Consider the following 16069-nt stretch of genomic DNA (forward strand, 5'->3'; position numbering starts at 1 on the left):
TCTACTCTAGTTGCTCACATATATAACAGAATCATCTACAATAGAAAACCTGCTAATAATCCTAGATCCTAGAGCCTCAACCCACATTCACTGAATCATAATCTCTTTTGGAATCTACTTTGTACAAGCTTCCTAACTGATTCTCATGTGCAGGTGGATGGAGTGCTCATTGAATTCTAGCCTGACCCCTTCCAGCTTAGCACCTGTTCAGTTATGCTCCTGCCAACAATGACTTCTCACAAAGTGCTCTCTCTCCTTATCTCACTGCTTTCCTTCTCTTGTCCTTTTTTATACTTTTGTCCCAAGTCCTTACCTCTGCAAGTCCAATCTTGTCTTATATTCAAAACCTGTGTCTTCTATTTCCTTAAGTCTTTGGAGAGCACATAGAAGTTTGACCTCTAAGTCCATGTAATACTCGATTTGTGCTTCTCTCTCTTTTTATCTGTGCTGCTCTTTTGGTACTTGTGCCAAATGGTAAGTAGTCAAAGGTTTTCTGTGCACAGTCTTATTCATGTACTTGGATCAGGTACTCAATTCCTGGAATATAGCAGACCCTTATTTAATTGAATGAATAAAAAGGCAAATCCCAACTCTGCCTCTTTCAGGTCATTTCTACTCTCCCCACATTCCACAAAAATGTCTTCTACTACTTGCTGGCGTTTTTGCGAGAGTTGCTGAAAAATTCAGAAAAAAATCATTTGGATGAGAATATTCTAGGTAAGTAGCCAAGTGTCTGGAAAGCATCTCTGCAAACTGAGAGACTCGTTATAAGAAATGTGGTTGTAGAAGGTCCCAAGTCCACTAATAAAATCTCAAGCTCTGGGCAAAGTTTACCCTCAAATAGGTCTTAAAGCAGAAAATTTGCTTTTGGGGGCCCTTCCCAACTCAACACACACAAAAATTAGTACCTTCTTTTGCTGAATCATTTGTTTTCTGTGTTTTTTCATGCAGCTAGCATATTTGGCAGCTTACTGCTTCGAAACCCAGCTGGTCAACAAAAGCTTGAAATGGCAGAGAAGAAGGCTCAAGAATTTATTCACCAGTTCCTCTGCAACTCACCCTGAGCCTCTGTCTCTTCTCCTGTTTTATCTGAAGCATCCAATTACCAGTCTCACCTGTTTCCGTTCGAGAGCGGCCTTAGGAGGATGTGAGGCCACTTGGAAACGAGAGTGGCAACTGCCAGTTCCTGAGCCCAGGCCATTTCCCCACCATGGCTATCACACTTAGTGCTGCTGCGAGTTGTGAGGACATGAGAGAAATCCACCACAATAAAACTGACATTCAATGTTCAACTTTAGTTAATTTAACACATAGATTATTTTTTTAAAGATTTTTAAAAATTGATTTTTTAGAGAGACGGAGAGGGAGAGAAACATTAATAGGCTGCCTTCTGCCTGATTTCCCCCCATCCCCACCCCCACCCCCTAGGGATTGAGCCCCCAACCCAGGCATGTGCCAGAGATGGAACCAGAAACCTTTTGGTGCACAGGACAATGCCCAGCCAGTCAGGGCTCTATTTTTCTTTTCTTTCTTTTTTTTTTTTTTTTTTTTTTAATGTTTAATAACTGTACTTGTGCTCACTCAGCTTGTCTCCAGGGCATAGTCAGTGCCTTCCCTGTCACCTGGGGTGAGCTCCCCATGACCAAATATTTGAGCACACTTTGGAACTGAAAGGAGAATAAGTCGATTTGGACAAGAATGCAGGGTAAATAGGCTATAGCCACCCCAGATGCTTCTAGCCCTCTGAGGACATGTGTAAATGCAGATGCAAAACCTATTCCTTTTCCTGCTCAGATGTGGTGCAACACCTCTGGGGCTGGCCACTCAGCCACGGAGGTCAATACAGTGGCTTGAAAATGAAAATCCGGAAGAAATTGGTGTTCTGGTTAAACAAGTGGGACTTTCTGGGCCAGCAAATTCTCCATACTGTATTCAATGCATCCCCTCTCTCATATGTGTAATATATTTTAATGATAAATGTATTTTTAACAGTGGTTGTTTGTGTTTGTATTTCTTTTTTTTTTTTTAATATATTTTATTGATTTTCTACAGAGAGGAAGGGAGAGGGATAGAGAGCCAGAAACATCGACCAGCTGCCTCCTGTACACCCCCCACTGGGGATGTGCCCGCAACCAATGTACATGCCCTTGACTGGAATCAAACCCGAGACCCTTCAGTCCGCAGGCCGATGCTCCATCCACTGAGCCAAACCGGTTTCAGCTGTTTTTATTTCTTAATCGATGGCAGTTTTCTGCAGCTGGACTTTCACAGCTTAAGCATTGGGCAGCTGGTTAGGGGCCAAAGAGATATTTGCGGGGCATCTGGTGGGTACAGTCACTAGTCACATTTTTCAAGCAAGAGATGGTACAGGCAGCTCTAGTCTCTGGGAGTTGTTGCACTTCGAATATTCCATACAAGTACTAGCTTAGGGGGAAAAACAGGTGTTGGCTGCTGGGATGTTCTAACAGCTAGATCTCCCAGGGATTTAGAAAACACTACTAGAGCATAATGACGTCATAATCAAAATTGCTTCTTGGGCCCTGAAACACCACTACTTGCCAGTGTAAAATGGGATTTACTAGAAGGTATCAGCCAGGAGCATGACAATGTGAACCGGTCAAGAAAGGGAATGGCCAGCAGGTGGCGCTGGTTGGCGCCGGCGCGAATCCGGATGAGAGCTCACAGTCCTCAGCCTGGGAAAAAGTTGGACAGACCGCTGGGCCGGAGTGAGCGACCTGCGCTTCCGAGAGGGCGATCACGCGGGGAAAGGGGCGGCGGCGTGCTCCGGCTGGGCGTGGGATACTCCCTAGTCCGCCCTTTAGGTTCAACCTTCCTTTCTCGGACCCTCCGGCTTATGTGTATTAACTTTGCTGGGTGATTAGAAGCTGGGGCCATGGAGAGAAATGGCGGGAGTGCCACAGCCTTCCCGGCTCCCCCGGCGGGTCCCGGCCGGAATTCGGATACCTAACTTTGGTTCTTTCTGTGGCGGTGGTGGCTGCCATGGCGAAGACGGCAGCACAAGCTGGACCGAAGCTGCTCTGGATTAGTGTAGGGGCTCAACCCCCTTCCCCTGCGTCAGGTGCCGCGGGAGAGACGCCCCGACGGACGGCGGGCTCTTCCCCGCGCGCGACCCGCTCCCCGTCCGGCTACGTCACCAGGCGCCCCGCCCCTCCCGCTCGCCAATTGGAGGCTCGAGCTCCGCCTACACCAATCAGCGGCGCCAGGGAGAGGCGAAACCCGGCTCACCTCCTTCCTCCGGGAAGCGGAAGCGGAAGTGACGTTCGGGAAGGAGGGGGCAATCATGGTGCCGCTGGGGAGAGGAGAAGCTGTCGCTGCCGCCGTTGCCGGGAGCCGCGGAGGTAAAAGGCGGAACTAGACGCGGCCTGGGCTGGGGACTTCCCTGGGGGCGCGGGACTTAGGCTCCCCTCTGAAGCATTTCCCGGTAGAGACCCCAGTCCGGTCACCATAGAGACCCCACCCCGCCTCTGTTTCCATGGGGATGGGTATCCAGCCCCCTCCCCTGTCTCCATGGAGACCGGACCCTGCCCCTCTTCGCCCGGGTCGGAGCCCCCCAGCCTGTCTTCAGGTTTTCCGTGTAGCCCGGGCTGGGAGCTCTCCCAGGCAGGTTTCTTGCCCAGCCTCCTCTCTGGGGTGCTGTTGGTACTCCTCGTTTGCCACCCTCCAACCTCCTGGTCTTGTTTGTTTCGGACAGTTGGTCTCTGTTTGCCGCCGACGGTGCCTGGGCAGCCCGGTGGGGCCCCCGTGCGCTTCTCTCTCCTCACAGATGCAGCGAAATGTGCATCTACCGGGTTGCGTAAGCCAGAGCAAGGGGTCGGGGCGGGTTCTTCCCTCAGCCCGTCTCTGGCAACTATCCCTATCTAGCGGCCCCACTACGTAAAAGGTTCCCTCTCTAATCCAGAGCAGAAGAGAAAGATAAAGTGCAAGTCGAGTCTGAAAACTAAAAGTGATGGGGTTGTTTTTCAATTCTCTGTTCTGCCTGCCAAACTCATATCTGTAGAACCTCTGTGTTTGAAGGTAAATCACTTTTCCAAAACAGGTAAGCCTCACCTTTGGTATTTTCCCCAAGAGAGCAAATCTTCCCAAGAGAGAGATTCTGCAGGTCTTCCATTCATTTAGCGGACATCTGGACTCCTGGTGTCCCTGGTGTCACTGTACTGCGCTAGGGACACTAGAAACAAAAATAAGTTCTCATCCCCTCATTGCAGACAGCACACTGCTGGGAACCAGATTGTTTTAGGAGAAAGAATTGTTTTCATTAGGTATGTCTGATTAAGGATCAGCCCCTCTACTCAGAAGCTGAACCATCTGTTCCAGGAAGGAAGGAAGGAAGGAAGGAAGGAAGGAAGGAAGGAAGGAAGGAGGGAGGGAGGGAGGGAGGGAGGGAGGGAGGGAGGGAGGGAGGGAGGGAGGGAGGGAGGAATTCACACTTGTTGCCTTTTCTATTGCTTTCATGTACATTCTCTCTTTTACCTCACATAACTTTGAGAGGACAGAAATTACCAGTCTCACCTTCTACATAAAATGAGGCACAGAAAAGTTCCCCAAGTAGTAAGTGGCAAAGATGGAAATTGTAGGTACGTGACCCTGCCTCCAAAACTCACCATAGACTGCACTGCCTCCTGGTCTGATTTGGTGTTATATTTGAGTGAAACGTAAAACGTTACTTTTAAGATTGATAGCAACTCAGACTTGAATCAGTTTGCCCCTTAACCCCCTTGAGGTATTTTTTCCAAGCTTCACATTGTTTGGCAGTAGAGCACATTTGGAATGTCTTGTGAAAATGACTTTTCATTGACTTCAACCTGGTCTTGAAATGAGAGGAAGACAGCCCTGTGGTTGCTGAGGAGTCCCGCGGTGCTGTGGTGCGTGGCTCTAACCCTGACTTTGTTCTGTTGCAGACAAGTCATTACCTTTCCATTTCTCACAACTGGGCTGAAGCACAATTGAACCATGGGGGAACACAGTCCAGATAACAACATCATCTACTTTGAGGCCGAGGAAGATGAGCTGACCCCTGATGACAGGATGCTCAGGTTTGTGGATAAAAACGGACTGGTGCCTTCCTCATCTGGAACTGTCTATGATAGGACAACTGTTCTCATTGAGCAGGACCCTGGCACTTTGGACGATGAAGATGATGATGGACAGTGTGGAGAACCCTTGCCTTTTCTTGTAGGGGGTGAAGAGGGCTTTCATCTGATAGATCATGAAGCAATGTCCCAGGGTTACGTGCAACACATTATCTCACCAGATCAGATTCATTTAACAATAAACCCTGGATCCACGCCCATGCCAAGAAATATCGAAGGTGCAACCCTCACTCTGCAGTCGGAATGTCCAGAAACAAAACGGAAAGAAGTAAGTAAAGTGGTGGGTGAGGGTTCAGTTTGCTTTGGGGAAAGTCCTTACACAGCTCTCGGTGGCAATTTTAGCGGGAAGTAAAGGCGTCTGTGCTATCAGGATCGGCATTGGCTTTCTTGTCAATAATTCATGTTTCACGTTTTGTTGTGACTGGAACTTTCGGCTTGTAAGGCTACGTTGAAATTTGGGAAAACGAAATTATAATGTTTCTCATATTTCTCCCCAAATCATAAATTAAAATAGAAATTTCACTGAAGTACATTTATATTGCTGATGGTGGATGACTAGATCTGGCTTACCTCTGGGTTATATATAAATGATTTTTGAGTATTTGCTGGAATATGCTTTTTTAGTGAATGTTTAATGAATAATAAAGGCTAGCTTTTTTTCATAAAAAATTTAGGCAAGAGACACTAAACGAGAGCAGGTTATCTAAAATAAGTTTTCATGCTTTTATTTAGCTAGTGTGAGTAAAGTAATGCATGTTACAATGTTTTGGAAACTGTAAAACATTGTACAGATGATAATTATTAGAATAAAAGATGTGGTTTAAAGGTAGTGATATCATTAGGTAAGAACTAATTGAAGGTCAATTAGAAAAAATAGATCACTGGTAGTTGCAGTGCAGGGACTAAATGTAAAATGTTACCAAATGTCTACCAAATAGACATAGGGTAAATTGTTTGGCAAAATAGTTTCTGTTTTCTTGTAATGAAGGTCGTGGAATGGGGCATTTTATTATTCATGACATACGGCTTTTCCTTTGGTAGCCTTAGGATCTCAGAGCTGGAAGGAGCCCTAGAGAGACCATCTTGTCCTCCTCCTCCTTAACCCCCCTGCAGTAATCTCTATAGCATCTCTGACATCAGTTTATCTGGTCTCTGCTTGACCACTCCCAGAATGAGGAGAGCAGTGTTTCACGGCTCAGCCTAATAGATGTGTTGGCCAGCTCTGATTGTTAGAAAGCTTTTACTTGTGTAGAGCCAAAATCAGCCTTCCTGCAGTTGCCCACTCTTTCTAGTTTTGCCTTCCTGAACAATAGCAAGTTAAACCTCCCTTTCGAAGGACAACCCATCAGATATTTAAAGATCATGGACTTCTTTTCATTTTCACCTATACAGGCTAAACACCTCCATTTATTTAAAGATCCCTCTTAAGACATTTTCCCCTTGCTTATCATCAGCTTGGTCACCTTTGATTGTATGAATTCCAGTTTCCAAATTCCTCTTAAAATTCATAATTGAGCATAATCTCACAAGCGTGAGTCAACTAGCACTGAATACTGTGTGACTCGTCTCTTGATCTGGACACTGTACTATAATTACTATATAGTTTGTATTTTATTAATAACGACATCATACTCTCAGCTTGTACTTGGAAACCTCCAGACTAGTGATTCTTATTTGGGGCAATTCTGTCCCTAGGATATATCTGGCACTGTCTGAAGACATTTTTGGTTGTTACCAGGGGGAAGTGCTACCGGATAGGTAGAATCCAAAAATCCTATTAAATATTTCACAGTGCACAGGACAGCCCTCCCACAACAAAGAATTATGTGGTCCACCCGGCCAAGTGTGGCTCAGTGGTTGAACATTGACCTATGAACCAGGAGGTCATTGTTCAATTCCAGGTCAAGGCACATATGCGGGTTGCGGGCTTGATCCCCAGTAGGGGGGGTATAGAAGGCAGCCAATCAATGATTCTTAACATTGATGTTTCTAGCTGTATCTCTCCCTTCTTCTCAAATCAGTAAACATTTTTTTTTTAATTTAAAAAAGAATTATATGGCCCAAAATGTCAATTATCTGTGTTCCAATAAAACTTTATTTACAAAATGGGCAGTGGGCTGAATTTGGCCCACTGGCTGTAGTGTGGACTAGAACATAGGGGTAGTAGTAGATAAAGATGGAGAGATAGTAGAGATCCAGACAGGGAAGGCAGTGACAGCATGCTAAGTGGTTTGGACTGTATTCTGGAACTAGAGGGAAACCATGAAGGTGTCTGAACCAATGAGTGTTATGGTTAGAGTGGCCTTTTTAAAAAGGTTGCTCTGGTAACTGGTTTCTTGACTGCCCAGAGAGGAGATAGTTGTAGTTTAGGTTTGGGTTTTCATTTGAGTCTAATGAAGGATAGTGGCCTTTTATGTGGAGAAAATCGAGAGCTTTTCTTGCAGTATAAGAGAACTTGGTTATATTATGAGAGTCTGAAGATTGAGTCATGAATTGGGTATGATTCAAAGGATTCGTTCAATTTTCCAAGTGTGTTGAATTTCTTCTGTGTGTTAGCATAGGGGCCACACATGATTGGCGGAACTTCAAGCCTAGGGTAGTGAGCTAAGTGGTTAGAGTCCACTGTGATAGGCCCTTCAGTGGAGGCATATTCATAGTGCTGAGTACATGCTGAGGAAAAAGCAGTTGACTCTGCTGGCCCCTGCCCCCTCTGGGAATGGCGATTCCATAACAAAATTCAGGAAGACAAGAAGAGGAGACATTGATGAGTTTGTTTGGAGTATGTTAAATGCACAGTCCTTGGGGAAAATTGAAGTGAACATGTTGAGAAGTCCATTGGAACTGTGAATCTGAAGTCGAGGAAATGGTTTGAGGTTAGGATTGTAGATCCATGAAGGGACAGTAGTTCAAACTACTATGAGTGAGTTGTTTGCTTAGGGGAGAAGTCAGAGTTGACCTGAGAATTTAAGGTTTAGAAAGAGAACTATAGATCCCATAAAGAGATGGGTGAAATTCAGTGTGGTGGAAGCTGAGGTAAGAGAGGTTCAAGCCATGTGACCCTGCAGAGAGATTGAAGGGCCGAAGAGAAGCCGTTAGTTCTGCTGTCTGCACAGTTGATCACATTCTGAGAAGATGTTCAGTAGAGCCCTGGGGGCTGAAGCCAGATTGTGAGTGATGGAGAAACAGGTGTGTGGTGAGGAAACAGGAAGCAGGAAGTGTCAAGTTTTTCGTGTGTGTGTGTGTGTGTGTGTGTGTGTGTGTGTGTGTGTTTTAAATATGGTGGAGGAAGAGTGTTAAGGCAGTAGTAACGCAAGGGGATTGAATCATTTTTTAGCACAAAAACTCTGACATAGTTTAGGGCCCATCAGTGTTAATGATTACTAGTGAAAGTGTTTTAAGAGCAAATGTTAGGGAAACGTTAAGTTAAATCAGAACAGAGGTTTGATTATTACAGGGTTTCTCAGAGCTTTGGATGCGCTAACAAGAAGGAAGGAAAGGCAGAGTTTCGCAAATGTTTTGAACTTGGGAAACTATTTTTCACTTTCATGTCCAGATCAGTGTTTTGTGGAACACCTTTTGGGATATGCTGATCTAGTCAGAAGAGGACGTGGTAGGGAGAGGATGGTTATGCAATCAGTGATATGAGTTGTCGCTTTCCCACTTTGCACTACTGGCAAGCCTGGTTTACTGTTCACATCTCAGGTCATTGACAATCATGTTGAGTAGGACAAGGTCAAGTGTATTATGAGCCCTTATTCAATGTACTGTGGATTTAGCTCACTAGACTTTCCCCTCACCACATTTTCCATTCAATCGATGAGGCCTACATGGAAGATTCTATAACCTGTTTTTGAAATCAATAGGTGTGTGGTAGGTTGGGGATTGAGAGAGAAGCAGAAGTGGCTTTTAGTCTTCTAAAATCTTGCTAATAACCAGGCATTCAGGAGACTTCCCTTCCTGAAGTACCATCTTACCTTAGCTTTTGCTTTCACAGTGACTTTATATATATTTTTTGGCATTTAAATCCATTTTATAAACTTGTTTGGTAACACTCTTCATGGTTCTTTACTTCCCCTCCCTTCTTTTTTTATACTTAGTCTTTTTCTCCATTTCCCATTCTCTTACTCTTAAGAAATCTAATCATTTGAAAACTAGTTAGTCTTCTTGGCTACTTAAGCAGCTTATTTTTCTGAGTCAGATCTTAGCCTGAATTTCCTGTTTACTCCTGATTGTTCCATTGCTTTCTGTAGTGTGTAGTTGGCTTACCTATTACAGTCATGTGCCGCATAACAATGTTTCTGTCAAGAGGGACCTGTCATTCAAAGAGCTGGTGGTTCCATAAGATCGTAATGGAGCTGCGATGTATTATAGAATTATGTACCTGAAACCGGTATAATTTCATTAACCAATGTCACCCCATTACATTAACAAAAAGATTATAATGGAACTGAAAAATTCCTATTGTCTAGTTGCTCCTAGGCTACAAGCCTATATAACATGTTACTGTAAAAACAACATGAGATTAAATCAAGTACAAGAGAATGTGATGCGCCGAGACCGGTTTGGCTCAATGGATAGAGCGTCGGCTTGGGGACTGAAGAGTCCCGGGTTCGATTCAGGTCAAGGGCATGTACCTTGGTTGCGGACACATCCCCAGTAGGGGGTGTGTAAGAGGCAGCTGATCGATGACTCTCTCTCATCGATGTTTCTAACTCTCTATCTCTCTCCCTTCTTCTCTGTACAAAATCAATAAAATATATTAAAAAAAAAAGAGAGAGAATGTGATGCAGTCAAGATATACATTAAATACGAGATGAGACTGCTGCTAGCCTAACAGCATACTGTTTTACAGCAAACTTTTTTTCTGTATAAAGAGAACACCCTAAAATAACAATAAAAATATAGTAAATACATAAACCAGTAACATAGTCATTTATTATTATGAAGTACTAGGTACTGTATACCATTGTATGTGCTGTACTTTTTTACGACTGGCTGTACAGGTTTGTTTACTCCAGCACTACCACATTTAGCCTGGGTGTGCAGGAGGCTGGGTTTGTAAGTGCACTCTGTGATGTCTGCCAACAAAGAAACCGCCGAAGGACGCATTTCTCAGAACGTAGCCTCGTCATTAAGCAGAACACAGCGGTACTTCATTGCCTTTTCCACATGCTTGCCTTGTACAGAAATCAACCAACCAGAGCCTTGCTACAGACACCGTCTTTTTCTCCCACAGGGACACTGGTCATTCTGACTCCAATTTCATGTATCTTAGTCTCATACTTGCTGTTTTACTGTGCCTACCTGTTAGTTTGGTAGCTTTGAAAAATTTCCAATCAGACTAGTGTTATTCTGTTCCAGATCTTCATTCTTAAAAGTTGCTCCCAAACTTGAATCTCTGCCCTTCCTGAGAACCTGCCAGGACTAATACTGTGCCGTGAATATTTTCATGTTCATCCATCTCTGTTTGAAACACATCGGTGAACAAACAGAATCCACAACCACCTGTTGTAGCGCTGCCCCCTAAGCCCCCCACCCCTGTGGTTTACTGACCTTGTCACTTTTCTGCTGAAGAGTTGAGAAGTGTGAAGAAAGCCAGCAGTCATATACCAAATGTTTTCTTGTCGTACCAGTGTATCCCAGTGCATTGACTGAGAAGGAATATCTTTTTCTGCCGAGAAGCACAGTTACAGTGATGCTTTATAGCAGGGGTCTTCAAACTACGGCCTGCGGGCCACATGCGGCCCACAGAGGAGTCTGATCCTGCCCGCCAGGTTTTTTGGGCAGTGAGCGCAGCCGAGGAGTTACAGTAGGAATTAGTAGTTCATATAGTCCGGCCCTCCAGCTCTCTGAGGGACCGTGATCTGGCCCCCACTTTAAAAAGTTTGAAGACCCCTGCTTTATAGATTGGCTGCCTGCTGTATTGGTTAGTGACAAGAGGAGACTTACTTTTTCTAGTGGGACAAATGTGAAGTAGAAGAGTAAGGGGGGGAAATCTGACTCTAGCGTTTCAGAGTCTTTTTGCAATGGGTCCTTTACTTTGGGATACTTCCTTCCAATCTCTCTTTCCTCATTATCAGTCCCTCAGGCTGTGGAATGCTAGGTCCACTCAAACAAACCGGGATGGTGGTGCTGGCTTTCCCAGAGAGGACCCGCCCACTTTCATTCTTTGTATATATTATCATTACATATTTGTACAGGTTCCTTCTGAACGCCCATGGAATTGCCATTTAGAACTAGGAAAGACAGAGACTAGGAAAGACAGACAGTTTTTGCTTGGAATTCTAGAGTTAAGGATCCATTCATTCTTTCCACAGCTTTACTCGTTGGGTATCTACTTTTGTCAAATAGTTCCTCCCCAGGACTAAGACTCCAGTATGGAGACTGCTGGAGGCTGTATATGCAAAGTTCTGGAGGAATCCAGGGCGGGGAGCATTTTCCGTTTACCACCAGATGAAATAGTTGTAGTGCTGTCCCCTGCATGCCTGCCTGCATGTGTGTTACATACCTTCCCTGTCATCAGCATTTCCCTCACTGGGGCTTGCTGGCCTGGAAAAGGGACAAGGGTGGTTTTGTGTACATACTGGTTTTCCAACATGGTGCTGCAGGAATAACATGTCTCAGATGTACATGTTATATAGGCTGTACCTGTTGGGTTTTGCTAAAATGTTGCTATTGTGAAACATTGGAGAAAGAATTTGCATTTTCATGTCTTTCTCTTATTTAAACCAAGCTTATTCTTAAAAGTGTTTTTTCTTGATTTGCACAGGGGTAATTTAGACCTTGGTTCCATCTTGGTTTTGGTATATACGATATGGCTTTGGGCAAGTTGCTCTGTTACCACTTTTGTACAATTGAATTAAAAATATCTCATTGTATTTTGTGCAGATGAAATGAGATTTATTCATAATAAATATACAACACTGTAAGCATAAAACATTTAGCTTAATGTCTGGTGCATTGTGGTTGTTCAGTGAATGTTTATTTAGTTCTCTTTCTTGTAGGCCCCCATGGTTCTTAAAGGAGGTTGGGAGGTAACCCTCAGATTTAGAAGAGTTTACATTGGTCTCTGTTAGGAACTCTTTGGGACGCATTTTCTTCTTAAAACAAAGTTACAAATTGTGATTAGGTTCCAGGACAGTCTACAGAAGTCCCGGTAACTCATAATTAGCTCAGCTGTCATATGAATATCACTATGGAATGTGAACCATAGTCTATGACCATGTTTTTAAATGAGAACAGGTTTGTAGCCCTACTGCAGGGGTTTCCGTCTCTGCCACAGCCAATCCTTTGCTCTCCCACTTGGCTCCCTTTGATTTCCTTAGCACCAGACCACTGATAGACTCAGTGGAACCTTGTTTTTCGAACATCTCCCATCTCGAACAATTCGTTTCTCAACCGGACAGCCCTTTCATGCTGATACCTGTATAATGAGTCATGCATCTCTCAGGTGACAGATAAAGGAGAGAATGCGCAAATATGAGTCAGTTTATCGCTGTTAAAATCTCAGGATATTGTGCTGGGAATATTTTCCTGGTTTTTTTGTTTTTGTTTTTTGCTTTTAGTTGCTACTTATAATTATTGTAAAATTTTCATTTTTTACTGTAGATTTTTTTTGTTAAATTTACATTTCGTGACCTTTTGTTTTTAAAGTGCTTATTTATAGGTTAAACAGTACAATAGACAAGTACTACCTATTTATAAGAAATATTAAAATAAGGAATCATTTGGGGTTCTGGAACGGATTAATTCAATTTACATTATTTCTAATGGGGAAAAATGATTCGGTTTTCGAACAGCCTCCTAGAAAGAATTGAGTTTGAGAAACGAGGTTCCACTGAACTTCCACCGTGGGCAGTTGGGGCACCAGGCAAAGCTGAGGCTCTTAAAGCTAAAGAATGAGGACTCCTATTATGCTGGCAGTAGCAGTGGGAGAGGGTGCAGTGGCTTGCATCTATTGAGTGCCTGCCATATATATATATATATATATATATATATATATATATATATATATATGGGAGTCGCTGTATCAGGGGCTTTAATATAGTTTTGCATTTAATTTTCATAACAATCTTATAAGGTAAATATGATTGACCCTCATTTTATAGATGAAAAAACTGAGACTTAGAAACATACCATTAACAAGTGGTAAACTGAGATTTGAACTGAGGACTCTCTGCATGCCAAAGCCTATGCCTTTCTAGCATAGTACACTGTTTTTGCAAAGCCGGGGAGAAAGGACACAGACCTGTTAGCTGTGAAAGGGACTGAGAAATGAGGGGCAGCACGATGCCATTAGTTCTGAGGGTAAAGGTTGAGGAGTGGGAACAGCTGTCTGAACTTAGCTCCGGTGCCTGGTGAAGAAATGAGGTCAGTGCACAGCTCTTCCACTTCTCCTCGAGCTATGGTTGTACTGTATGCGTGGAAGGAATGAGATCAGTGCCAGCAGAGGAGCAGAGTCAGTATCAGAGCGGGCAGGGGAAGTCCTTAGTGATGGGGAGGGAAGGACAGCTCCTTCAGCCACAGTATCCCAGCCAGTCATTTATTTGTGAGAATGTTCATATGCTAGGTGCTCAGAATCAGAGACTCCACTCCTTAGTAGGGGGCTGCTGATGTGTATAGAGTTTAATTCTTTCAGACTCAGACCCTGTCTTTTCTTTTCAGAAATTTTTTAAGCATTGTCTCCTGGAGGTCTGGGTTTTAATTTTCTCATTTTTGCTTATTTCATTCACCTTTCCTTTTCTGATTCTGTGGACTTAACAAAGGCAATCGTCTTTGTTAGATATTTCTCTATTCTAGAACTGCTTAGAACACTTCTAAAGCAATATCAGCTCTCTGAAAGCTCATGCTTCCTGCCCCACTAGCATTAGACCCCATCCTCAGTGAGCCCAACCCATGCTCTCTCCAAGCTCCTTTTTCTTTTCCCCCCCTTTTTTTAAAATATATCTTACTGAATTTTTACAGAGAGGAAGGGAGAGATATAGAGAGCTAGAAACATCGATGAGAGAGAAACATCGACCAGCTGCCTCCTGCACACCCCCTACCGGGGATGTGCCCTCAACCAATGTACATGCCCTTGACCGGAATTGAATCTGGGACCCTTCAGTCCGTAGGCTGACGCTCTATCCACTGAGCCAAACCGGTTTTGGCCAAGCTCCTTAACTTAGTGATCCACTGCCTCTTTTGAGGCTACATAGGAACATTAAAGTGATGCAGTTCCCAAGTTCTTTTGGAGAAACATCATTAGTTGGAATCTTCACTGACATGTCCATATTGTATATACTTTTACTTAATTTTGATAAGCAAATTTAACTGAGTCACCTCTCCCTCAAGTTCTTTGACTTTAGCTTGGGCATCACCTCTTTGAGCAGCTTGTCTTAATCATTCCCCAGTCTAAGTTAAATGCCTTTTTTCTATATTTCTCTCTATTTTGACATCCACTTATCAGCACATTTTTTGTACTATCTTGCTCTTCTCTGTTTGAATCTCTTCTTCATTTTGAGCTCCTTGAGAGCAGGGGCTATTTATCCTGTATTCCTAGCACATGGGTCAGTAGAATTCCTGGAACATAATTTTTTAAATTCATGCATGCATGATATCCTTCATTGTGTTTAAATGTACCACATGTTGCAATACCTTCTCTATGTAACCAGGAAAACTCACATTTTTTTTTGCAACTTCCTGTTCTGATCCAGTTTGAGGAGGTTTAGTTTTTCCTTTTTTTGTGAAATCTGGTACTGTTTAAAATGATTCTGAAAGTCAGAATAGCGACTTCCATTTACTGGCTCCCTCCAAATGGAGTGAGATTACTCATTTATTCAGTATTTTATGAGGGAGTAGCCATTTGCTTTGACAGTCAGCCATTTCTCTCACCTTCAAATACAAATATCATCCTAGTCTTTATCCCCTTCTAACTCTCCCGTCTCTTTCTTTTTTCTCAGCCAAGTTACTTTAAAAATGTTTTTAAATATTTTTTCATATACTTTTTATTATGTAGTGCCCATGATTGACAAGTGTGAACATAGGACAATAGAGTATGCATGGTACAATTTTATGAGTATGCAGAAAGGAGCTCCAGAAATGAACATCCAGAAATGAACAAATGTTGGGTCCTGGCCCCAACATTTAATTTAACTCATGGCCTATCCTTGCCTGATGGCTCAGTTGGTTGGGCATGGTCTTATACACCAAAAGGTTGTGGGTTCGATTCCCAGTCAGGACATGTACCAAGGTTGCAGGTTTGATTCTCTGTTGAGGTGCATACAGGAGGCAACTGATCAATGTTTGTTTCTCTCACTCTCTTCCTTCTTCTCTTTCTAAAAAGCAAGAAAAAAACATATCCTCAGCTCTGGCTAGTGGCTCAGTTGGTTGGAGCATTATCCAAGAGTCACAGGTTAGATTTCCTGTATACCTGTATCACAGCGTATACCTAGGTTGTGGGTTCAGTCTCCAGTCAGGACTTGTATGGGAGGCAATCAATCGATGTTTCTCTATCATCTGTCTTTCCCCCTTACCTTTCTCTCAAATCAATAAACATATCCTTGGGTGAGGATTAAACAAAAACTTAGGAATATACCTGGTTAACTTAGGAAACACCTGGGGTGGAGTTTTTCCATCCTGATGATTTTTTTCAATTTCATAGGATAAGTTATAAAAAATAACATGTTTGCTTTTCAATGTATGTTAGAATAGTGGGTTCATTTGTTAAAAGGTCAGGGTAATGTCTCTTGCCCCATAGAAAGCAATACTGGGAGCCTGCTGATTTAATTTCCCCCCAAATTATATTGAGTTTCTGATTTATCTGTGTCAGTTATCCAGTGAGAATTTTCTTTTAAATTCATGGAAGACAGTATCCTGTCACCTATGTGCTGCTTTATCACTTTCATTTAGTAGTGAGTTGGGGAACACAGATCAATTTTAATTTTTACTTGGAATTCAAACCAATTTTGGTTTAACTT

The 16069-nt window shown here is 43.2% G+C and overlaps 2 protein-coding genes across 3 annotated transcripts in view; both read left to right on the forward strand.

Moving 5' to 3' along the window:
* The window catches only part of INPP5B (inositol polyphosphate-5-phosphatase B), a 52749-nt gene extending 50755 nt beyond the window's left edge, over nt 1–1994 (forward strand). The window contains 2 exon segments of the mRNA XM_084873277.1: nt 606–717; nt 952–1994. Coding sequence (XP_084729403.1) covers nt 606–717; nt 952–1064 — 225 coding nt within the window. The 3' untranslated portion in view covers nt 1065–1994.
* Nucleotides 1995–3202: 1208 nt separating this feature from the next.
* Nucleotides 3203–16069, forward strand: part of MTF1 (metal regulatory transcription factor 1) — a 43294-nt gene continuing 30427 nt past the window's right edge. The window contains exons 1-2 of one of the 2 annotated variants that reach the window (XM_084873279.1): nt 3203–3359; nt 4920–5379. In XM_084873279.1, the coding sequence (XP_084729405.1) occupies nt 4972–5379 (408 nt within the window). In that variant the 5' untranslated portion in view covers nt 3203–3359; nt 4920–4971. The remainder of the gene's footprint in view (nt 3360–4919; nt 5380–16069) is intronic. The other variant, XM_084873278.1, reaches the window with a different exon arrangement.

Source organism: Pipistrellus hanaki, assembly GCF_964339955.1.
Source record: "Pipistrellus hanaki genome assembly, chromosome: 2".
Classification (NCBI taxonomy): Eukaryota; Metazoa; Chordata; class Mammalia; order Chiroptera; family Vespertilionidae; genus Pipistrellus; species Pipistrellus hanaki.